The sequence below is a fragment of the Homalodisca vitripennis genome, chromosome 5 (genome assembly GCF_021130785.1).
Source record: "Homalodisca vitripennis isolate AUS2020 chromosome 5, UT_GWSS_2.1, whole genome shotgun sequence".
Classification (NCBI taxonomy): Eukaryota; Metazoa; Arthropoda; class Insecta; order Hemiptera; family Cicadellidae; genus Homalodisca; species Homalodisca vitripennis.
The window spans coordinates 44,263,583-44,289,720 of record NC_060211.1 but is presented as its reverse complement, the minus strand read 5'-3'; the positions used below and the strand labels follow the sequence as shown (position 1 = coordinate 44,289,720).

Here is a 26,138-nt window from a genome sequence, read left to right as displayed (position 1 = left end):
GAGGACTGGGTTGCCCTTACGGCCTTGCTTTTGGCTTATTTTAGTGCAAGTTCCCTCGTCTAAAAACCCAATATTTGGCGAATACTGTCGGAAAGGGTGAGAAGAAAGTTGAAAAAATGTGTTGTATTGTTAATCAGAACAAAGAGGTGTTACCTTGTAGCCACGGAGATTGTCCACCACACAAGCCAACAGCGCGTCTCTGCCCACAGTCACAGTTACATTCTGTATCGGCTCGGCAAACCTTGGCATCAGAGCCTCTGCAACGAAAACAAAAATACAATTATTATAATTAAGTCTTTATGATTTTATTCCACAGTTTCTTTGTGGAAACTAATGTTTAACCTGGAACTTTTTAATAGTAAAACTATCATAATAATTATCACAGCTTTGGCTGAAACAGATTCTTTATTGTTGTTTCCATTTGATCATATGACTTTTATGATCCTGTGTTATAATTAAATTTTCAGTGAAATTATAAAATTATTATTTAAAATTATAACACAATATATCATGATGTTATAAGTTTTTTTCTAAATTTTATAAGTTAATAGTGGTTTGCTCCAATATTTTATTTAATTGTTAAATTTTTTAATAAAAACATATATTATTTTATTTTTGTTATTTTATTATTATTAAGTTTACAAAATCATATTACTTATTAATACAACAATATTTGAGTAGAATGAAATTATATTTGTAGTAGCAGTTATTTGTAGTTTTATTTATTGTTTTCCTTTTTATAGTTTTCATTATTGAATGAACAACTGAAGCGTATAAATCTGTTTAGTAAAATAAATAACTAAAACTAATTCATCACAAGAAATATCTTATTATGGAATAGAATTTTCTACAGAAAATTTAACAAACCAAGCGAATGATGTATGATAAAATTCATGTAATTTATTTGAAATGAGATGTGCACGAATACATCATCCAAGTTAAAAACTGTCAATGACGCAAAACTTTTAGAGCCAATATACAATAATTGTCAATTTCGGTGTTCACAATAATTGACCAATTTTTTTGTGTACTCCTAACACCCACGAGGAGTATAGAGATTGTTGCGGCGATTGTTTATGCTAGGGCTTGCTATTATTACTATTTCTGTATGAGGACCAGAAAAGTAATTAATGAATCAAGCAGATAACCATAATAAAAAATAATGGGATTATATTTCTATTGTAATCTATGATGGGTAATTTTTTATATGTCCGCAATAAAATAGCAGTACTCAATGTTGATGGTAATGAAACAAATTCCTTTTACTAAGAGTGTTTTAATTAATGCACTGCTAAATATTCTTATGTCATTTTGTATCAAACCATGTGTTTACGAACAAATAATTAATTTAATGTAATAGATAATACAATCTATCATGCGTAAGTACGTACTATTATTAATAATACTACACGTTTAATATTACAATTAATTACAACATTAATACTACACCCAATACTATACATTTAATATACTACTAATTTAAACATGGTTAATAAACAACTAACTGTTATATTCAACTTAATGAGATATTATAAAAAAGTTTTAATTGTATTCGTTTATTTTAGTTCAAATTGTTCATTAATAAAAAATAAATGCCTCTTACATTTTTAAATACAATCCAATGTTTTTATTAATAATACTTTATCACAAATACAAACAGAACTATGTTAATTATTAGGGGTTTATACATTGAACTTGGTCCCGTGTTGCTTATTAAATACATTTATTAAATAAAAAACTTTAAAAAAAACGAAGTTGGTTTGAGAATATCTAGATAACTAATAATGGCTGCAAAATAAGCTTCCTTTTTAATTTTTGTCATGAGCGCATTTCTTTAACAATAATAACAAAATATCAAGCATGCTCATATAAATATATTATAAAATAATTTATACTCAAAAGACAGCTCAGAAAAGAAAACAATGTGAGGAAATCCGATAGAACAACTTTTGTTAACGATTCGGCCACAATAACAAGCATCTGAAGAGATCATTAAATTGCAGTTGTTGTAACATTTGGTTTACAAGAGCCCTCAGTCCTTCCTGACGATCAAACCAATCGAACTTCCTCCTCTGCCGACCTCTTGAAATAACAAACCGAGGAAGTGTGAGGCTCCCCGTAACAAGTCCATGCCACAAGCGAAATAACAAGATTGTTACCGTACAAACTTTATATAACACTCTCCGAAGTACCTGTTGAAGTAATCTCAACACGTAACTTTATTCTGAGACACTTATATTAGCTCGTTATTCCTGAAGCCTCTGTTGAATAATATTAAACTACCTCAAAATAATAATATAAACGAAATTAAGTTATGTCAAAAATTTAATACGAGTAAATTAATCAAACATTTGATCTTTATTTAGAATTACGACATAAATGATACAAGTAAAAACATATACTAAATTTTATGAAGCAAAAACATAAACATGTAATGTGAATATTGAGTTTAATTCCACTTCACCTTCCACTTAGTGCAGCGTGGGTAATCTGACACTGTCACACACTTGACTCTTGGAATCTAGAGTCCACGCACATCTTAAGAAACCTAGAAAAATCGACAATGAAGTCGCTCAAAATGAACTCTTCGCACTGGTTCATAATCAGAGACACCTAGACCACAAAAGAGCTCTGTCTGGTTAACCAGCAGCATAAACTAGACAAAGAGTTGATCTCATTGTCTCATCGGGCGTTCTATTGAGTGTTCTACGAGGTTTATACAGGCCCCAAAGCATGGTGGAGCACAATAATTGTCTCCTCTTGACATTGCTATGGTGGAAGGTGCTCGATGTGAAAGTTGCGTTTTGCTCTATTTGATCATGCGCTTATTGCAGCGTTTGAAATCTGATACTGTCACAGACTTGGGATTTCTTCAGACGGACGTGGACTCCAGATTATTGGAGTCTAGTCTGTGACAGTTTAGGATATCAGACACTGCTTTAAGCGAAGAAATCCAAAATTTAAATATAATAGCACTAATCATGATAAATACAATTCGATATTTCAACGGGAATCCCTTGTATATTAGTGTGTAGATGTAGTATGTTGTATATAAAAATTTACGTGACTTAGAAATATTAACTTACACCAGGAAGTATACATACATTACATATATATCGCAGAAAGTATTTTTGTGTGCTTCAGTTGAATCAATTCGAACGAGTTATCACGTTATATTAAAAATGAAATTATTACGTTTGTAATATGAAAAAAACGTATGCACGAAAACAATATTTAAAGATTTTACTTTAAGCTATTTAACCTTCAAAATAAATAATACATAATAAAACGGACATTGTAATCGAAATGTATTCCAATATTGAAATTTTGTATAAGTTAAGTGCAAGATTAAGCTAAGAAAATACAATTGCGGTATTATAAAATAGTGTTAGTGTACGACACTGTATGTATGTGTAATACTGTAGACCACAAAGACAGTAAGGATACAATCCCTGAGGGTTGAACGTGGGGTATCTATTCTCTGTTGCTTAACATTGACATTCTGCTCTCATATGATTAAAAGATCTGTCGGAGTACTTCGTATTTCTTTGGAGTAAGAAATAAAACATTGTGCTAGTAAATAGAAACTGTTACTTTACACTTGTTTTGAATAAGAATCATTTTCTATAAGTTAGGTAAAGAAATTCCTTCTTAAGTTTTAAGTATAATGCAACGAAAACACAAGAAAAGTGTACATGAATCATAATAATATCAATTGGCAAGCAATTTTTTGGTTTGGTAAATAAAAACGTGAACAAAATTGCATCAAGGCAAAGTAGAATAGATGAGGATTAGCAAAAAAAATTATTATAGATAATTAACAGGAACAAAATAGAAGTAAGCGGAAATATGTGGTTTGTAACAAGCTTCGCTGACGTTACAGGAAAAATTACAAGTCTTTAGGTCATTTAAATCTAGATATGTCCTGTGAAAAACACACAGACAAGCAGAAAATCTTACAGAAAAAAATGTTTAAACCCCTCTTACCGAAAGAAGAGAAATTATGCTAGCCTGCTGAATTGTAACTTCAACGACCCTCGAATAAACTCTTGGATGGACATTCAGCACCATATAAATACATTTTCAGATGATATCTTTCTCGGGATATTTTGTGCACAGTTAGGCTTCATGTGTTACTATGTCGCATATTGCAATTTTATATAATTTTAGTCTACTTAGTTTGTTTACAAATGAAGTTATTCTGTAATTTTGTTGTTGCTATCCTGGTTATCTAAAGATGTTTGCTGGCAAGCCAAATCCCACAGAATTTAATAGACCATCATCGATCTCATTTTCAAATATATATAGAGAATAAATATTAATGCTATAGTTCAGTTAATTCTTGATATATCATGCGAATAGAAAGACAGACACAGAATACTACATTTCATTACTAGTTTCTAAAGTTGTCTATTCCGAGGCAAAGCCGAGCGTGGCTATTTCTATCAAGCTCCGCAATAGAACTGTCGACACGGGTATTGACCGATACTTTTTTTCACGATGTAAAACAGCAAATGAAATGTTTTAAAATTGTTATCTGACTTTTCATACTCCTGTAATCATTCTTCCACAAGGAAACGTATAACATTATGCAATTAATTTTGGTTTTAAAGTAAGCTATTTGGCCATAGGACTTTGAAAACTAATAACGGAATCACGATAATGAGTTTATAAAGGTATAGAGATATTCACATAGGGAAAGAATTGCTTACATAGGGAAAATAATTTTTAGGAGAGGAAAACATAGCTGACAGCTTGGACGGAAACGATCACTTTCGTAGATCTCAGCTGTTTTAGAAAGTAGCACATTACCTGTATGGTAGGTGATTAAAAAGGTATTATCCATCCCCTCGAGTGCCAAGCTTCGATAACACTCAGCTAATAATATAGTATACTCACATCATCCTTTAAATAAGCCCTGACAGTGTCCTATACCTACTGAAAGTTAAGTGCCAAGTAATGTATAAATCATCTGCGCCCAGACCTCACTTAAAACATGGATTATCCTTTATGTAGTTCAATAATACTCAGTAAAATTATGTGGGTTTATTACTTAGTTTTAATTTTATATCTACATGTTCGTAATTCTCTATAGTTGCTTCTTTAAAAAGGAAAGTTTTGAAAAGAAAGGAAACTATATTAAAAGCAATCTATATGGGCGAACTACATGAAATAACAAGCCTCGAACTGGCCCTTTCTTAAATCTTCTAATACTCGTACATAATATGTAGGATAAAAAACGCAACACCAAAGCAAACGCTTTCTAGCAAGTAAAATAAATCAGTAAACAAAAACTCTAACAGTGCACTAATGATTATAGTTGGTTAATACATGAATTAGTATCTGTAGTGCGGTTGATTCTGTGGTTGAAACGAATGAATACTATTTGAGGAAATAGGCCTCGTTTAAAATTTTTAACACGTTCAACATCTCCCTTTTCGACCTCCACTAAAATTAACCGTGGTTGACAATCAATTTCTTTCTTATTGACTTAAAGCGATATATTCCAAAAATTTCGGTTGTATTCTTACATAGATAAAATGCAAAGGGGCTCTCCAAACAAAATGCCCTTTTAAGGCTCTTTCAACTTAAATAGTTAAACAAATACTTAAAGTATTTTCTTTCACTTTATAGATAGTATATTTTATATTAACCAATGATTTAATATCCAATATCATACTAGAAAATATAACTAGATAAACGAAGTTTTCTGCGGTTTCTTGTATAAAAATACTGAATCTAATTAGTTTAAAATATTTACGACATTATTTCGCAATATTAATCTTTATGAATTTAACCGTGCGCAATCTTAAGAGTGTAGCAAAAATAATTGTACCAAATTTAAGGTTTGGATCTGTGTTGGTTTTTAAATTATAAAATTACTGAAACCACATACAGACAGACAGACAGTAAACGAAAAAGAGATAGAATATTTATTGCATTTAGTTTTCTAGCACCTCTTGGTCCATGTAACAAAATCCTAAAGTTTGTGTAAAGAGTTTTGTCACACTCTGTATAAATAAATAGCACACGTATAGCAGCTGGACAACGGTAACTACACAGACACGTATTGTGACCGCATGTAGAGTGGGAGTTGACACGTGGTTGTTGTCATATTGGCATCAACATGCGGTTGTGATGTGCCAATAGAGGTTCCACACCGGCCACAAACGGAAGACCGCAGACGTAGGTTAGAAGCCTCCCACAGTCGTCCTGGAGCTGCGGTCGAGCTTCTGGTTAGTTGATTACACGATACACGAATTAGATTTACCTCAGATTTCATAGCAACGTTCTCACTGTATTTCACATGTTACGAATACTTAAACTCGTACGTCATGATTTTGTTGGTGATTATGATCTACGAACCGATTTAGGTTCATCGAGTTACATCAGAACTTTTATTATAATACTAATGTATACTAATAATAATTTATACTAATAATACTAATTTCCATGAAAAATAATCGGAAGGGATCATAACACAACATAAATCTAACCTCATTTTTGTGTTTCATGGGCCAACAGTTTCATTGTGAACTTTGAACCATGGACTTGTCTGCTGATATTATAAACTGATACGCACGGTCTAATAGGTCTGTGTAGTGACATATTCTGTCACATTGGTATACAATGGTTTGTTAACCACGTTTATAATCAGAGAAGCATGCTATTATACAAGATCAACTTAGAAAGAATCGCTTGGTAACCAGTTTTACTGTTATCAGCGCTAAATACGGCATGCAATGGCGTATTGACGCCTTGTTATATTTTCTTTTTTGAACATATACTATTATACAGGGTGTACATTTTAGCTGAACTACTGGTAACTCAAAAACTCCTAAATTTACAAGACATTAAATCCACAAGAAATTTACAACATGGGACTTTACCTACGTTTTGTCACGATTAAAATATGAATTTAAACTTGAAGATGAATATTTGAAAATTGTAGCCAACTTTAAAATTTCTTACGGAACACGTTAGATTTTCTTGTCATTTTAAATACAAGACAATACTTTAACAAAGTTTTTATTCTTGGATAATTTTCTTATGGCTTACTTGTTTTGGAAGGTGCAGCATATGAAAGCAAAAAAATATTTTTTGATAAGTTTTATAACAACTGTTAGGAGTAATTTCAAACTCAATAAAAGTCTAGTGAAGTTATTTTTAAGATAACTATTATTATAACGTCGAGGACAATAAAAATAACCTAAGTGACATTAATTAATAAATTGCAAACAAGTGTATAAATTTTAAATTTAATGAAATCTAGCTCTTTTATTACTTAACATGCTATTCATATTCCACCATGGAATTTGGCTGAGCTTTTGTGAAGCGTCTTTACTCAGGAAGATAACTAGAGTAATATTTTGTTACTGACTTGACTCTTGAATGAAAATTCATTCTAGATATTCGATATCGTATTGGATAAAAATTATGTATGTTTATTTCTGAAATTTGGAATCGATGACGTTTACCTCTTTAGGGGATATTCTGAGAAAGAGTTGAGCTATGGACTTAAATTATATATGAAACTCTATTTTCAGAAGATAATACGTAAAGAATTTTATGATTTACCTCTACAGATTGTCCTGCTAAGGATACACATAGCAGTAAACGTACACATGGTTATTTTATTTCCTATAAACTGACATATGTAAGATAGATGTTTATTTTTCATTTTTTTACAATATTAAGAAATATTTTTGCTACAGCATACAAATTTCTATGTGTAATATCTTACTATAAATTTTTGGTTAAATTTTATGCTTTATATTAAAACAAGTTTTTATAGAGTATACAATCAAATCATAATTATTGCATGCCAAAAAGGTATAAATATATCATAATACATTATGGACGGTTTTTTAAACAATAATATTTTAAGACAATATATTCTACATACAATCACCAATTTTTTACTCATGTAAATTAGATTGTTTCCTTTTTAGATCTACATAACAGTTAAATTTTTGTCTATTAAATACGTCTCCTAATTTATTACATGAAGTTATCCTAATTTATGAAACATTTGAAACAATACGTAAGTACTTTATCATAGTATCTGTCGTACATAGTAATTTAATGTGTACTGGAACGATAATATGTAAAATAAATAAAACGTTTGGTAAATATCGCTCGTTTAGTAAATTATATCACGTCCGAAGTAAACAATAACACATATTTTTGGGAAGTTCAACTTAAAGCTTTTATTTATTTTGTTATTTTACAACACCTCTATTAACTTGTACGTGTTATTTAAATTTATATTAACGTAAATAATGAGGCTATTTCAATTACTCTTTCACGGTTTTTAATTAAAAATACCTATCAAAAACTAAACCAAACTAAAAAAAATTAAGTTTAAAGTGTATCTTTAAGAATATTTAATAATTCGAAATTTAACGTTGTTAAAATCTTTAGAAACTTGTGAAATGGGAGTGAATATATGTGTTTCTACTTTATATATTAAAAATGTATAGATAATTTTTCAGAATTCTTATGAAAAGATGATTCAAAGTGTTGGATTAGTATTTGTGTCCTTTCACATGTTTTTTACAAGTGCTTAAAAATAAATCGCCAAATGCAGTAATAGTGGTGGTTTTGTCTTAAACTACTCCTTAAGATTATTATACGTAGAACATTCGAGACGCTGATCCGATGAGAAAGACAATGTAACACACCTTAAGGCGTAATCTGCAGGATCAATATGAGCGTTGTGAGCCAGGATTGTTGGTATATTATTTACCAACTCGCTTTGTTCCCTATTACTGCATAAATCTAGATATCCAGATATTCGTCAAGAATTTATGCTTCAGTTTTTTCCATTTGTGAGGTTAATCTATTTTGGAGGGATTTCAATAAAAATTGAAACAATTAATTTGAATTTTATATTCCGCTGGATGATGAGAAACCCAAAACAGCTATTACTATCATTAAAATATTAGTGATTAATTACTTTATACATTATTAATACGAACCTAGGATGAGTTCCAGGACAGTTACATGACTACCACTCTGGAACTTTTTCCTATAAGTATTACCTGTGATTTATTACTTACAGAAGACATAATTCAGAAGAAAAGATATTTTTACAGTAAAAATCAAAGAGAAGTGCCGCAGCCCTAGACCTCAGAACTAACCGAAATGATCCCTTTTATGTCAACTTCCCTCGTCAATATGATCAAATGTATGTCCTGTGTACCGATTGCAACTAAAGGTGTTATAATGTATTTTAGTTTTATTATGCCCTTCCCCATAGATCACTAAACTGTGCTAGGAATGATCCAAACATGAATCAAACAGAATAAGGAAGAGAGCCTTTTCAAGATCCACAGACCTGATAAAAAGTAAAGGTTAAGAACTAGATTTGCACGTGTCCTACGTATAACTCATATCCCAAGTATAAAGCATTAGACAGTCTCAGATACTAATTTCAATAAAACACGAAAGAGTAACAGTCTGATAGAATTTCTGCATTTGTATTTGGTACGTTATATCACAATCTTTCCTTATATTTTCTATTGGACAGTACACAATAAGGTTCTATTGTTTATTCAGGTACATAAAATAAATAAAGCTTAATATTTTTATTTATCACCCTAAGAAGTTTGCTGACAAGATTCAAATATTCGGTAAGCTCATAATGTGTTGGCAATAAATACAGATTTTTATCTGTCGAGTCATCCTATATATTTTAATATAAATAAATAAACATTTTTGAACTAAAGATAGTCTGCAATATTGCAAATACCTCAAGTGTTTTGTTTAATACCTGAATTATAGAGAAACCGTATGCCTAATACTAGTTTCCGATACCCCAGTAACAAATTTTCACACTTGCGACTTACACTAATAAAGCGATGCAGTGGAACAGCATCAAAGGAACTAACAAAACGGATGGAATTCCCACAATCAATGGAATTCGTTTCTAGAAGAGGAGGATGAATCTATGTACCAAATTTCAAGTTTTAGGGTCTTTTACGGATCAAAATTACGGATTAGATAGTCAAACATACGGAATGCCCTTTGATATTTTGACTCCAAAACCAAACCAATTCCTTCTTGGATTAAGAGAAACTTGTGTGCAAAGTTTTATGATGTTTCTATCCACATTTGTCGCCCCATCGGACAGAAAAAGACACGGGATGATAAGGTAACCTGTCGTAATAAAATTTAATAAAAAGAAAAGCATCCGCCCCTTTTCGCCCTCTGTTTTAAACAAGTAAAAATTAAGGAAAATAATATGTCTTTCTAATTAAATACCAAAATGTATGGTTGTTAAAAAGATCGATTAAACCATTAAAACCTAACCGTTACATTTAAAACAGATTTTCACTGAAATGAATTATTCACACTAATTAATCTGCTACTTAGTGATTACACAATATACAGTATTAGCAGACTTAGATAGGAAACGGTTGCCAAAATATTGTGTAATTTGCAGACGTTCAAGTTTGCTCCCTATGTTAGATAGTGTGGCGAAAGCTATGAAGGACTCTGCCAAACTAAGTTTGTGTAACTAAGTGAACTCTCTGCTAATAGTTTGTAACAACACTCCCTTTATGAGATCAAAGCGACATCCCCGAGTAATGAAACTTGACTCAAGTCTTGCACCATCCCCGAGCGGTTTTCCTCATATGAATTTAAAGTTAAATATCCCTTGTAATTTCCATGTGGAAAAATATATGTAGGAACAACAATTGTCTCCATACGCTAATGGCTAAAAAATAGTCTTCGGTTTAATCACTAACTAAACTCAGTTTGCTAGTACAAAAAGATTTTTAATAAAGATTACTGTTTCCTTACTGAGGACGATATACTATATGAGGACGAATATTGTAGCCGTGGTTCTATAAAGATTTATAACTATATCTTCGAAAAAGAAAAAAGAAATTCTATTGGTAAAGGTTTGGTTCTATATGGTACTTTATTATTTCGTTCATCTAGCATCAGAAGTAAATGTGGTTATAATAGCATTTATCAGATCTAAAAACAATTAATTGTCTTCAAAAATGTATGTCATCTAATCTAGATAGGAGAAAGCCACGCGAGGCGGTGGAAACCACATATAAGCATATGTGAACTTCATTATAATATATATATATATATATATATATATATATATTTAGTGACAACTATTACATTTCTCTGTATAATTATGATTTTCTATATATATATATATATATATATATATATATATATATATAATTTAAGATGTACCCGAAGATGGAAACAAAATTTACTTAGAAAACCTAGAACAGGCACTTCAGTTAATATTAAAATCAAAAGTACCCTTTGGTCTGAATAAAAGATGAATCAATAAATTAAATTAACCATGTAATATTTTTCTTAATTGTTTCTCTGTTCATGATATTTCTCTTTGCTATTAATCACATGTGCAAAAATTTCTGTTTATTTATGTAACATTTTATTTATTTACTTATGTTAATTTGTTTGCTGTGTTTTTTTATACCTTTTTGTAAACGGGAAATGCCGAAATATGTAAGGAACTTTCATACCGAGAAGTCTAATAATTGTTATAATAGAGCAATTCTGCATTTATACTCCCGAAGTTAATATATATATATATATATTATTATAGTTTTATATATATATATATATATATATATATATATATATAATACTGAATGAACACTCATTCTTACATTACATTGTATGGAACTACTTTTTTTTAGTCTGTAAGAAAGGATTATATATATATATATATATATATATATATATATATATATATATATATATATATATTATTATATTATCCTTTCTTACAGGGAGCCCAATTTAAAAAAGTAGTACTATGCAATTAAATAATAATAATGGAGTAATAATGAGTGTTCATTCAGTAATTCAGTAATATGGTATTGATTTTTTATTAAGACAAAACATTCATACCTTAAGCCACACGGTTACTATTCATAACAATTAGATTCATCAAAATAGGGATGAAGGCTATCCATCAATACTGTACGTTGACTACAGTGTTCACTAAACGTTCAAAAATTGTCAAAGTATATTTAAAAATTTTACTTAAATCATGTAGATTCATGTAATAACTATAACAAGGAGAACAGTAAACTCTAGTTTGAACAAATTTGGTGGTTAATTGTACCGTATAATCGAAATGTAAATCATTCAAACCAAAATACGCCTAAGAGTTGTATTTGTCGATTCAGCCTTTAAACATTGAGTATGTACTGTTCATTAAAAGCAGTTGTTTTTGTTATCATTCCATACGCTTTCACATAGGTATTCCCTCTGAGGCATGTAGAAAATCGTAATATTTTAAATGTCAATATGAAGTGTAGTAGGAAAGGTATTTTATGTAATAAAAGGAACGTAAAGCTTCTAAAAGACTTTTTCAGAATAGGAACGTTATACTGGTTTACATAACTTTTGTTACATGATAATTACAACAGTTGCAACAAATTACTGGCCACTATTTAATTTGGACCGACTAGAAACTCCTCCAGGTGTGAGCGCCAATCACAATGCGGTTCTTGAAAACAATCAAAACATCGTATTTACTTTCTGGATTCCTGCTCTGTACTTTTTGACTCGATAAAAAATTATATTACACTAGCAGTCAGCAGCGGATTTGCACACAATTTGCTTCTGAAAAACAGGTACAGAATGGGCATATTATGTTTATATTAAATGACATTATAAAGACTCATGAGATAAGTGATAGTTACTGAAGGATATTCCTATCTCCTGATCCATCTAGAGTTATGTTTCAAGTACAGTGTTTAGGAACACGAAGTCGGAGTGGAACAATGTTTATAAGTACCTACAAATAGCTCGAATTTCTTCCCATTATTTCATTATATTTTATTGAATACCTTTCAAAGGATTTTAGAAACAATTTAAATATTTTAGCGCTGTGAGGAGGTATCCTAAAATAAAAGTCCTTAGATTTCATTCAAAGCACTTATGCTGTGTTAAGTAATAATTTAATACATCATAGGTGTTATTATTCCCAGCTCTAAAAAAGTGTTTGAAAAAGAAGTATACATATTCTAGGTAAATATATTTAGTTTTAATGGAACTTTTGATGTGGCGGAATTTAGAATTGCTATTATCTTAAGATTTGCAAGTATAAGCGAACGAAATTGGTTCGAACGAATCACATTACCGAAGCCCTTGTTAAGTTTGCTGATCAAGAAAATATATACTCGTAATGTACTGTCCAGTCTAAGAAGGCTCCATACGTTAAAAATCAACTAAGGTATAATTTATGTTTGTTTGGGTTTTTAAAACTGTCAAAAAAGTTATATTTCATTACTAATTAAGCAGTGCATACTTACTGTATTTCCTAAAATGTACAGTGAAAATTATATTTTTATTGAAATCTCTAATTTTACTAACTGAATAACTTTAGTCATAAGAAGAACTATTCCAATCAAAGTGGGCAGGGAAGAATTATAAAAACAACCATCCACTCCAATCGCCATCATCCGCAGTAAACTAGACCTATAAACAATACATTCTTAACCCAACATCTAAAAATGTGCGGTTGGTGATCTATTCCTTGCAGAAATGAACCAGCTATGAGTAAAGTCTCCTGTGTTTTGAAGACTAAGTTCGTTTACTCTCAAACGTACCATTTTGAGGCCTTTAGCCGCTGTATCAGACCAAAAGCTTCTGGTAGACTATGTAATGGCTATATAACATAAAGACATTTAAGCAAATATATAGGTACAATACGAAGAGCTGAAAATCGTTTTAAATTAATATTTTCAGATGGTCATGGTTTTATGACTCTTCACGGAGAGCTGGTTCGGAAGTTAATACAGGTAATTCAACTATTTAGAGCTAAAACGTAATACGGTGAACAACAATGTTAATTCCGAGTTCATAAACCAAACTAAAAACTATGCACAAATGTACATTTGATGTACATAGTTTATTAATAACCTCTGTTCTAATAAACTAATCTACTATGAGTCCCATTTTACTCATGGAATAAAAGATGATAAACCATGAAATATACACCCCTCTGTAAAAATACTTGATTGGCAATGAGTGATTTGAAAGGATAATTGGAATCGTTTGCTGTCTTTATATGTAAAAAATTAATACTTTTTGAGGGTTGAAATTTACCCTCTTGCTACTCTTCCAACTGCGTAACAATGTGTGTACCATATTTTTACAAAGCATGTTCAGCAATATGCCTTGAATTGACACCTGTGGAAGAGGGTAGATTTAAATCATCGAAACGTGTTGTGATATTTTTGTAAAAGATAGTGGAAGAAATTCCCGAATGTCTGTTATTGTCAGTAAAATATAATTACTGACAAATTTGGACTACTTTCTTTCATCATTTATCAGACAATTAAAGTGAATTTTATATAACGCTACAAAAACTCTATAAGCATTATTGAATGTATTTAAAATAATTACTGAGAGTATTTATTGATTATGCAGTGCATTTGTGATTCTCCAAACAACAAAAACAAACGAAAAAAGCGCTGGCATAAACAACTGGCCAGCTAAATACAAATATTTAACTTTATTAGGTTGTACATACCGTTGTTGAATTCTTCTACTGGCGCTGGAATCCCATTCGACTCGATGTTGCGCGCCCTCCGCCCTGAAACATTAAAACAAATGATTCAGCATTCCTCGCATTCTCGGACCAACTATATTTTAATCAGACAATCTCAAACTACAAATAGAACGTCTTCTTTATACGCATGCATGTTCCTTTGTTTTACAAGTGTTACAAAGGAGGTACGAAAATAAAATTTAAACAAACTATTATTTACTAATGAAAAGTGTATTTATAAATAAATAAATATATGTATATAAAATAACGTTGTGTCTCTATTATTTAAACGAATTTGCATTACATGCCATTAAAGCATACTTATTATTTTATAAATTGTAAAGCCAATGGTGCTATTCCACATAAGAAAACGATTTTAATGCCTACAACCACTATTATAACAACACAGTGCAGTAATTAATTCGTAAATTAGAGTTTTGACATTGATTATGAAATATTAATAGATATTTTACGTTTGTGTTGATATTATTGTTTCAAGCACTAATAAAAACCTTTTACAGTTAAACAAATATTTGATTAATAATTTCTAATATTTTCATTTCAATTCAAGGTTTATAAATTGTGTTTTAGCTCACAAACGTAATAAGCCACAAAAGTAGTAAGTAGCGACACAAAATGTTTACTGTTTTAATATTTGTAATCATAGTTGTTGTGTATCATGTTACAGCCGAGACTCAATTTGTCTTCTATAATCAAAAATCTATTTTTTCTTGAATCAATAAAGAAGAGGAAATATCCTAAGAGAGAAATCGATCGTCAACCGCACTTGTCTTGATAAGATTCTAAATAGGAGTTAATATTTTATCAGTTAATATCTAATAACTTCTTCTTAGAACAGTATTTGGTTTTTCTATCATAAAACCAACCTTCACACACGAAAATAACAGTTTGATCATCATTAGTTTTAGAGACCGGTGCTTATAGCGTTTGCTGACTCTAATTTAACCTTTTTCAGCCTTTTGGTTTTAGGTTTAACAAGCCACAAGACATGACTTGAGGAAAAATCATTGCTTGACATTTTAATACTTTCACCGAAGGTAGCACAGGTTTACCTTGCTACCTTGTAAGATTGTAAGAAATTTCGCTATAAATTTCATAGGCCTATTAAATGGTCTGCAGCTGTTCAATGACCAACTATTCAATAACAATGTAGGTGTAAAAAGAAGTGTGCTCTAGATTGAGATATATTTATAAACTTTATTAGAACCACTCAAAGTTTTCCAACTGTTATAAACAAATAAATAGTCGTAACACAAGAGTAGAGTAGACTGCGGAATAATGTGAAATCAAGGGAAGTAACTAGCCTTTGGGCGGAATAAGGCTTAAGCAGTTAATGCTGGCGGGACCACAAATGTATTACTGTCTCACAGGACTGATTTATCTTCCTTAAGTTCTATTTATTACACTGTTTTCAGCTGTTCCTGTCCTTTTCGCAAGTTCCTAACTAATTCTTTTTGTTGCTCTTTTCCGCTCTTCGTGTTAATACGATGAAATATTCTGTAAAGGTTAGCTATAGTTGTCTGTACAGTCACGTTTATCTTACTTCGGAATCTAGTATTTAATGATAGTATTATATTTTATATCGTATACTGCTAGATTTCGATTTAACACGTATAATAATATCTATATAAACACACTTGCATACATTCTCATGGATCGTTCACTGTTATTTATTCATTAAAAAGTTAATTCCTCTATATTAATAATTTCTATAACTATATAATTATACATTATGATAATGATTAATGTTTTTATTATATTATTTATTCTATTGTCAATATTATTGTTATTACTGTATAATTTACGATGGTTATTAGTTATTTAGTGGGTAGTGACGTCTTTGTCTAAAAAATATACTTATATTTAATGTGTTATTGTTTTAATTTGAGTCATCTTGTGGGAGTAACGTATTTTATTATATACGATACTACGGTCAAGAAATGGCATATTAGGTATATGAGTATTTAAAAAATATTTGATTGTTGAAATGGCATAGCAGTGGTTAAATTACACTTTACAATTATAAATGCAATAATTATAATATTATTATAATTATTATTGTATTTTATAATTTTGGACTTATAACGGAAAATATGTAATTTTATTAATAACTGTAATACAATGCCACGCCACATGTGTTATAACAGCCTTCATGTAAAATTTCAGGTATATAAGCACGTGTTTAAAAGGTACGTTATTGTAATAAAATCACCCTCGGTACTAAGAAAATGAGAAGCTTCAAGCATAATTTCAATTTTGTAAATACTTCCTCGAGATGTCACGCGTTCAGACAAAAATTAAATGCAAAACTCTACAGTCTACAAATCTTACAAGTCTTTCTCGAAATATCTTGTTGATAGTTAATATTGCGTGTGTTTTGTTACTTAGGCTACATGTGTTACTATTTTATATACATTCAAGTGTCTTATGCTTGTACTCAGTTGGTTACAAATGTATCTAATCTGCAATTGTCTATGAAATGAATATAAAGTTCTTAAGAACTCGTGACAATAATACTGGAATAGGAGGTTGATAAATATTGCAAAAGAAACCAACTGATTTTTATTATTTGAAGAGTGATAGAATCGGCAATAACACTATTCCCAGATTATCAGGGTGGATGATTTTCATAAATAATAAGTTTTTAACTATTATAACGATTTAAAATGGCTGCAAATCTAAATTTGGTAATACTATGCTATGGGAACTATTTATTTCGTACTTCAGCATATGTAAAATAAGAGTGTACACATGGGGTCCATGATCATGTCTTAAACTAGAGATGTAAAGGAAATGTCATTGTTCATTTAACGCTTAAAGGTTAAAATCAGTTTTAAGCGCTTAGTTTTAAAATCATTGGGAATTTTTTCTAGAATAGCCAAACAGAATGGAGTTTGGATACTATGATTTTTTTTAGAATATTTTGTGTTGGAGGCCGCACAAATAATTATAACAATTAATTTTTCATTTTTGTCATTTCATAGTTTCACATGATAGTTATGTTTCTATTAGTTTTTACAACTTAATAGATTACAAAATATTATGAATTTGATATTTTTAAAGCTTTTTATGACACACCAGTCACGATAACCTAATACTAACCGTAACCCAATGTCCCTTATTATTCATTTGAAACGTTCATGTGAAGGCCTCCTTGTATTGAAGAGGTAATCAAGTAAGCATAACTGTTGTTTTGTAATAAATAAAAAGAGGTAATTTGTTAAGTCTAAAAACGAAGTGCAAAAATCTAAAACATAAATTAACTCTTGGTTTTCATGTGAAATTGTGTAACTTGAACTATCATTAAAAACTTTTAATCTACAACTATTTTTATTGTTGACTTAATTTTCATTAAATTCGTGTAGTTTGGAAGCTAGTAAGTCCTACTATGCCTTTATTATAGTGTTACAAAAATGTTGTTTAATCCTAAAGTGTTTGTTAAAATTGTTCCATGAACAGAATGAAAACAATATCAATTCTCAATTCTGAGTCTTCATATGTATTAATAGGTGTAAAATATTCGGAATGTTATTTTCTTGTAAAATTGGAATGTAGGAACTCAATTAATTAGACTTTTACTGCTAAACCATGATTATAGGACATACGACTAAATTGGTAGATCTTAGTCAACCTTGAAATGAAAGGATTTCGATTCAAAAATATTGAAAACTAGGAGTTATTCAGTCTTTTGCAAGATATACAGTGGGTGCAGGGGTCTTAGAGATTTAATAGTTAGCCTACTGAAAACATTTTACCGTCCCTGCTGAAGGTTGCTTAACCGAACAAGGGCTTCTGAATATATTTTATCGAGAGAATTGCTTTAGCGCCAAATCTGCTTCTTTTACTTACTGGCTATCACAAACATTATATTATTTACGAAATTCTTACTTGCACATACACAAAATAGGTGAAAAACTTTCAGGTTTTCGTTTATGTTAAATCAATGAGACTGAATTATTATTGGTATCATTCATATGTGTAGTAGTAAAGGGACAGCGAGTAACATATTTTAAGTAAATAGCCGGCACAACATCGTCTTTACACACATATGCCATAAAAATCAAAGCCCAACTGCTGACAAATCTATAGGTAAAGGAAATGCATGTTACTTTTCAGCTCGTTTATATGTAAAGTATTCAAGCCATTCCCAGATGTCTTGTTTACTAATGGTCATTAGTCTTTCTTAAACCCCAGCTCAAGGGATTCAAGCTGTCTCGGCCCCTTTATCTCCTCTGCTTTTTAACAACTGCAAAAAATATAAAAGTATTCTCGGTCTGGGATTTCCACGTGATTTAAATATTACTTGTTAACACATTTCATGAAAATCCCTGTTTAAAAAATTGTATTTAGATAGTTTTCACTAAGTTTATATTTAGTGAATAACGAGATACTCATAAGTATACTAGATTAAAAGTGGGTTCGTTGACGTTGATCATTGCATAGCTACTTATCCCTAAACTATTCCACTATTTATAACTAGAACCACAATAAATATTATTGTACAGTTTTTGTGAGGCTTTTTATAGCAAGGCTATATTCATCAGACACGATACAAGAGTAAATGTGTTTTACGAAGATAGCCATGCTATTGATGGTCTCCAAGAATTCCAAAAAAGTTGTTGTTTTTCAATATAGTGATCAAAATAAGAAAAACAAATATAAGCTCCATCTTTAACACTGTTCTACCGTTCCTTATGAGAAAATTAGAAACTTATAAGTATAATATATATAGTCAAACAATAGAACTTGATATTTTTTTCTGTTTCACATAATATGTGGAGCTTTTCCATAATCACGTATAATATATACCAACTATACATTTTACTGCATGACTGTGTTTTATACAACTTTTAAGTTTAAAAGTACTCTTGAAGAAGCACGTTAGTCAAAAGATTTTCTTAACATTTTATGGACATGAAGCAAAACATACAGTTCAAAGTAAAAGCAGTTATTATCTCCTTCATCTGACTGATCCACTTATAATAACTAGTGTTAAATTTCATAATGCTTATTAGAAATATTGTTACATTCTTAGGTAATGCTTTAACTGGCTTATCGAAAAATAGGCATTGTTTCTTGGTACATATGTAATTTATTTTTAAACCCGTTATTGTTACAGTATATGGAATTCTAATTGAATGGATAAAATGAGTCTTCGTAATAGTCTTAAGTATTTTTGTTTGAGTAATTATACGAATACTTATAGTTAGTATAAACAATTGTGTAATGTCCCTTCAAAGTATAGAGTAGATAATATATTGATTATCATCAACAGAATTTACACTGGATTACGAACGTGTTCAAGGGTCAGTACCTAAGTTTGATTACAAGTCCGATTGAAACAAGGTGTTGTGTTCTATGTTATCTAAACAGAAAATGTTGTACTGCTAAAAACTCAGTATGGCCATTATTTAGATATGTCATATATCTTATACAGCCAAGAGGTATTAACAGTTTCTTATTGTAAATTACATAAGAATGAAATTAAATCTGTTCTTTGATGTTTCTAAACGGATTTATTATTGGAGTAATAACTCATAAATTTAACAAATACAAATCAAAGCTTCGTATCTAATTAGACATATTGATAAGGCAATTCAATACGTGTCATGATCTCGTTAGCACAAATCGGGCAATTATCGCAAAACAACCGAATCAAGCAACATCAAGCGTTGCTTGTGCTTGAATATGTGACAGCTAAGCGATCCTGTCCTTGCAAGCAGCCCCATAACGGGACATTGGTGGTAGTTTGGAAATCGCCTCGCTGTTCGAAGTGAGTTGAGGTCGATTAAAGTGATAAGGTTAAGTGTTACACAGAATTTCATATCCCAAACATGGCCTAGTGAAATAAGACATTCTTTGCTCTCTTCAAAGATATATTCTTTAAGGGGTATAAATGTAAAAAAGGGGAAAAGGTGTTTGAGGAAATTCACTTTATGAAACTTATAGTTATAATGATGCATTTCAGAAATAAGTCTATAATACTTGAAAAAGATTAGACTTTTTTAATACAGAAGTAATGTGAGGTATTTACCCGTGAGAAAAATTTAACAACAAATATAAACATTAGTGGAATTTAAACCTATTGATGGTTATAAAAGGCAAGGTAATCTGTGTTATTAATTTTTTTTCAATAAAAGCTTAAAAAAATATTAAAACAGATCAAATAAAATATTCAGCAGCAAATAGTTTTTTATTTACAGGCGTTTCCACTGTTAAAAGGTAGCAACTAATCTTTGAAGATTACTATATCCGAGAGGGAGAAAGATAAGCATTTAAGTTAAAGTTTGCCCATTCCTCTTCCTTGATGTTTATGTAGCAGTAATCTTAGGGCCACAAGTTTAAATTTGTATTTATTTCCCCTTTGTACACATGTGTTTCATTTGTATATTATATGTGTTTATAGTGACATAAAGGACTAAATTAAACAATTTAGATTCTAGCAGATTAATTATTTTAGTAAGTATAATAAACTAAAGATTATGTAGACTATATTTTGTTCAAAAATCGTTAATTATTTACTAGAAATAACAGAGAGTTTAGAATGATAATGCATTTTTCAATATTATAGAAATATTAGCCTTTAAGTTGTAAAAATAACTGTAGGATTATATAGCATAAATAATAGAATTTCTGTTAAATATAACGTACAATTTATTCCAGATATTACACTATATTATTACAAAATCATAAATATTATTTTATAAAAGTGTAATAATGCATCCTGATTACTTAAATCTCAGTCCCTAATTAATTTTAACGTACGAAATTCCCGATGTATCCAAATTAAAAACTTGAATAATATATTTATATGCTTATTGTCTTTTACTGCAAATTTTAGTAAAAATCTACGTTCGTGTTCGTTGAAAAAATATGTAAATATATTTTGCTGTACATTCCAGCTTAAGGGTTTTAATAATCGTTCAAAAAATGAATTACTAAATGTTTCAAAACATTTAGTTGTGGAATAATTGTTATAAATTTAAAAAATGTCATTAATATACCAAAACCTTATTAATGTATTAAACTTGTTAATGTTTCCAATTACACAATGTCCTAAATGTGTTGAAACAATAATGAAAATCAACAACAATGATACAATTTCTGAAATATGTTAGGCACAATGTTGAGATTCATTTTCAGATATGACAACGAAACTGCCAATAAAACGTATTCGCCTATTAATGCGAATTGATAGGGGCGAAGCTGTATTGTGAGTGGCTGAAACTTCACTAACCGACAACCAATGACAAAAGTGGTTAATAACACGCCTATTTATTGCAAACTGCCAGTATTTTTTTTATATTTTATTGCTACCTTGTTTTTAAAGCTATTTTTATTCTTAGTTCACTTATAATGTTTTCAAATATTTTTTTTGTCTACTCCTATTTTATGTATGTAAAAGACTATGCTAACGGTCAGCTAATTATAGATTTTGGATGATTGTATAATTATATAAAACAATGACGTAAGGCCTTTTAAAGGTTTATCCATTCAAACGTACCTATTAAGGAACTAGATGATCTTGCTGGATTTAACTATATATTAAGAAACGAGCGTAATTAGGTATTTAGTTTTTTATAAAAGGCTCATTAAAATATAAAACCTTGAGGGCGGTAGATTGAAGTTTCCTTTTTATTCAATTGAGTAATATACTTATGATGATGAAAATATAATTTGTACCTCATAAACTCCATTTTTTTGACCTTAAGTTACTAAATGTACAATTTAATACAACAACTGTAAAATTAATAGTTTTAAAATGGGAAAATAATGAGAGTTAGGGTATGTAATGAAGGAATGCTGGACTCAGGATGTAATGTAATGAGAAAACTTTGGTAATAAGTGTGGCCGAACATGTTTATTAAGGAAAGCCTTGCTCCATTTTACTGTCGGTGTTTTAAGAATATCCTTCATTTATAGATAACACTTTTTGTTAAAATACTATCGAAGATGAAATCTGCTTTGCGGTCACTTTTATAGCATTAGCTATAAAACGGGAAGGAGGGAGCAGGTATTCCATACCTAAATGTGGACAGAACATATGCACCTTGTTGAATATATTTTTAAATTTATTTCACATGAAATAATTGATGGATTTTTTAAGTTTTAAGAGTAATAGGCAAAACTACGTAGAAAACCTTCTAACCTACAGCTAAATTACTTTTCATTTCTTATACTTGTCGTGTTAGCAAGGAAAATAAATTTAATCTTTAGATTTTGTATACTTTTATATAAAAGACATTTAGACACTAAAATTTATATGCAATAAACAAATTATTATAAACTTCAGGTTTGATAAATAACGTTTTCTAATGAACAGACCTAAAACTGACATAATAATAAACTAAAGATAAGTTTGGGGATTTCGTAGAAAGATGTTCACAAATAAAAAAGAACCGTTATATACATTTTGATGATTTATTCCTAATTACAAATAAAATTGGATATAAGAATTATATAAAACTGATGAAATATTTCCAAATTATTTATCGAAACCAATTATTTTAATTATCTTACACCCATTAATTAACCCTTCAGAAACTACGAAATTCGTACAAATTGCATGCTTTTTTATTTGTTTGATTTTATTTAAATATATTCAAATTTTAATAAGATACAAACTGAGAATTGACCATATCGTATAATTATTAGACATTTCCCCTTTATTATGGTGTAAGACATTCACGGCTGGAATTTATCACGTTAATTCAAGATAAATTCTATTTTTGAAAACACATTTCTCCTCTTAAAACATATACTCAATACAACAAACCAGAAGAAAATTTGAACGCCTATCCTCTTTCCTTTCCAAATGCGATCCGTCAGCTATATCTGTAGCCAGAACCCAGATTCCCTTAGGACGTGGTGTATGCAAAGTGATCTGCGACTGGATGTTCTCCCACAGCCACATGCCACTCTGTCCCCTTAACTATCCTTCGGGAATTACTTCAATAGACGTCTAACATGAATAATTATAGTATTGACAACAAATACCAACTTACACGTGTATTGTATCCGACTTTTTTGTGTCATCTTTCCATTTAGATCTATTCTGTTCTATCAATTGAACATGCAAATAGCGTCAAAAGTAAATTTACTGCTGTGATAATTTCTAATTCACAAGGAGATATTTAATAAGTTGTTAGATTCAAATTAAAATTGGTGCTAATCTATATGTTAAGCAAAATGCACGATTTCCGTAAACAAATGCTTAGTTCAAATTGTGTATCTTGTGTATTTTACTCATTTCGTGTGTTAACCTTGTTACACGCCACCCTGAACACATCATTGATAAGGTTTACATATATGTCTGTCATTTAACAGGTATATATTGCCCATATTTACTTACATTTCTATTCTTAAAAGCGGGTGTCAGGTGAGTTTTACTACTACTATTAAGACATGTAACTTGAGGAAGTATATAACACGTCAGATGTTATTATCAATTCATTGAGCAATATTGAAAATGATTGAATATTAATAAATACCAAATATGTTTGTTGTAATTTATAAAAATGAATTAAATGCTGACTAAAACGGATTACAGCTCTACAAAAAATGTGTTGATCACAACTAGCTTTACTGAACAAAATATGTAACACGCCTATCATATTTAAGGTGTGTTCTCTTGAAAGACATAGAATCGGGTAAGTTTTAACACCACACCAGAGATGTGAGAAACTTTGGCGGAAACAAGTAGAATCCTATTTAAAGTACTAATAACCATCGCTAGGATTCATTTGAATCGTATTACCGCGCTAAAACTACACAACCTGCAATGAATGTTATTTCGCAGAGCGAAATGATTCATAGTTAAATAGTATACCCTCTATCTTCTATACTAGCTAATTACTTTTAGGTTTGCACAGTCGATTGGGGTAATCAAACCCAAAGAGAGGACAGCTTGCAGTGCTAAATGATTCAATATTTGCCCCGGATGAAACAAAGCGTCAGCCTGAACAAGCAGCTGTCTATGTGTTTTCCGCTAATGACAATACGTATGTGCTGGCCAGCTGACACGATTTATTTCATCTTATTTCCACTGTTATACAAAGACCTGAACCATTTTATATTTGTTAATAATGAACTATTAGTCTTACAAAACGTTTTATACATCACCCACTATGTAGGTAACTGATCCTTTCCTCTTTATTCAGTCGCAATATTGATCAAAGCTTGATCTAGAAGTGATCAAAAGTGATCAAATCACTTGATGAGATCATGATATAGTCTTCCACCAAGAAGAGTACTCCGAATTCAAGATCTTCTGGAACCACCAAGGACGTGGGTGGCTTTTTTATGGTGAATCTTTCATTAAAAACTGACAAATATGGAGGTGGCAAAATGTACTGTCTCAGTCGTTCTTCATAGTTTTAATTGAGTACTACCGTTGATTATATTTAGAGATTTTTTGCTGAGGTCGGGAGCATTATATCATCTAGTTCTGAGGTCCGACGCTAGAGCTGCGCCACATAACTTTAACTGTTATTATTAAAATATTAGATACTTAACCTCTCACTCCACATATTGCAGTTTGAACGCTCACTTTTGCCGTACTTTAATCTATTGCATTAGATGAGTTATCTTTTATGTAACTTTTACAACTGAAGGTTTAACATTTAGTGATACATATATGACATAGTAGCATGTAAATGAGTTGCTTTGTGTATGATTATAAATAATAACTGAAAAAATAATACTACCCAAAATAAATAAATTGTTCGCTCTAGCATCTAATGGTTTCTTTAGTTCTCTTTAAGACATTGCACACAAAATTATATTCTTAAGATTTTTAGGCTTCACTGTGGAGAGCCATCCTTAACCAACAGATTTTTAACCAAAATTGCTAATAATAATAATCGACCAGTATAGGGTAGTTGAAAGGGTGGAAATGTATTTTTATTGGCCATGAAGTTTAACTAGCCAACGACTAATATTGAAAACAGTGATTTATATGGTTTCTGTGTCATGGACTGCCGGCCTTTTGATAGTTTGACGCTATCCTCCTTGTTGATTTTTATTTCTTCTGGATTATTTGCATGATTTCTCTTATTGTCCTTGGATAACAGTGAGGACCTTCAGTAACTTCTTTATACTGAGAAATTATATTACATCGTTGGTTTTTTTAAGACTGGTGGCTATTATTATACCGGCTGCATAAGTCTTAGGACTAAAATGTAAAATTATTCCTCAGCCTTAGAGTTTTCCTTAACCCTTAAAGCGCCAAACAGTTTCAGCTAAACTCTGGATTAGCGCTCATTTATTATAAAAAATTAAAATTAGATTTTCTCAACGCTAATTTTAATTTCTTTTTTTAGGTTACAAAATAAAACAGAAACTACAAAAAACTATCTTTTATCATATTTATTGCCCAAAATACACATGATTTACTATGTAGCGTTCCAGCTCCTTTATAAATTTTACCCAATGCTTACTGTTTCCTTTTATTATTATGTATATCAATGATGACATTGCGTGCTTATATGCACTAGAATAGAACTAGAAAATAAGTATATTACATATTTAATACAAAGTTATAATAAAAAAT

At 30.3% G+C, this 26,138-nt stretch overlaps 1 protein-coding gene across 4 annotated transcripts in view; it reads right to left on the bottom strand.

Moving 5' to 3' along the window:
- Positions 1-26,138, bottom strand: part of LOC124362100 (lachesin-like) — a 314,521-nt gene that overhangs the window by 17,916 nt on the left and 270,467 nt on the right. For all 4 annotated transcript variants that reach the window (XM_046816277.1, XM_046816278.1, XM_046816279.1 and 1 more), the window contains exons 3-4: positions 14,549-14,611; positions 154-257 (exon numbers count right to left, since the gene is read on the bottom strand). In XM_046816277.1, coding sequence (XP_046672233.1) covers positions 154-257; positions 14,549-14,611 — 167 coding nt within the window. The remainder of the gene's footprint in view (positions 1-153; positions 258-14,548; positions 14,612-26,138) is intronic.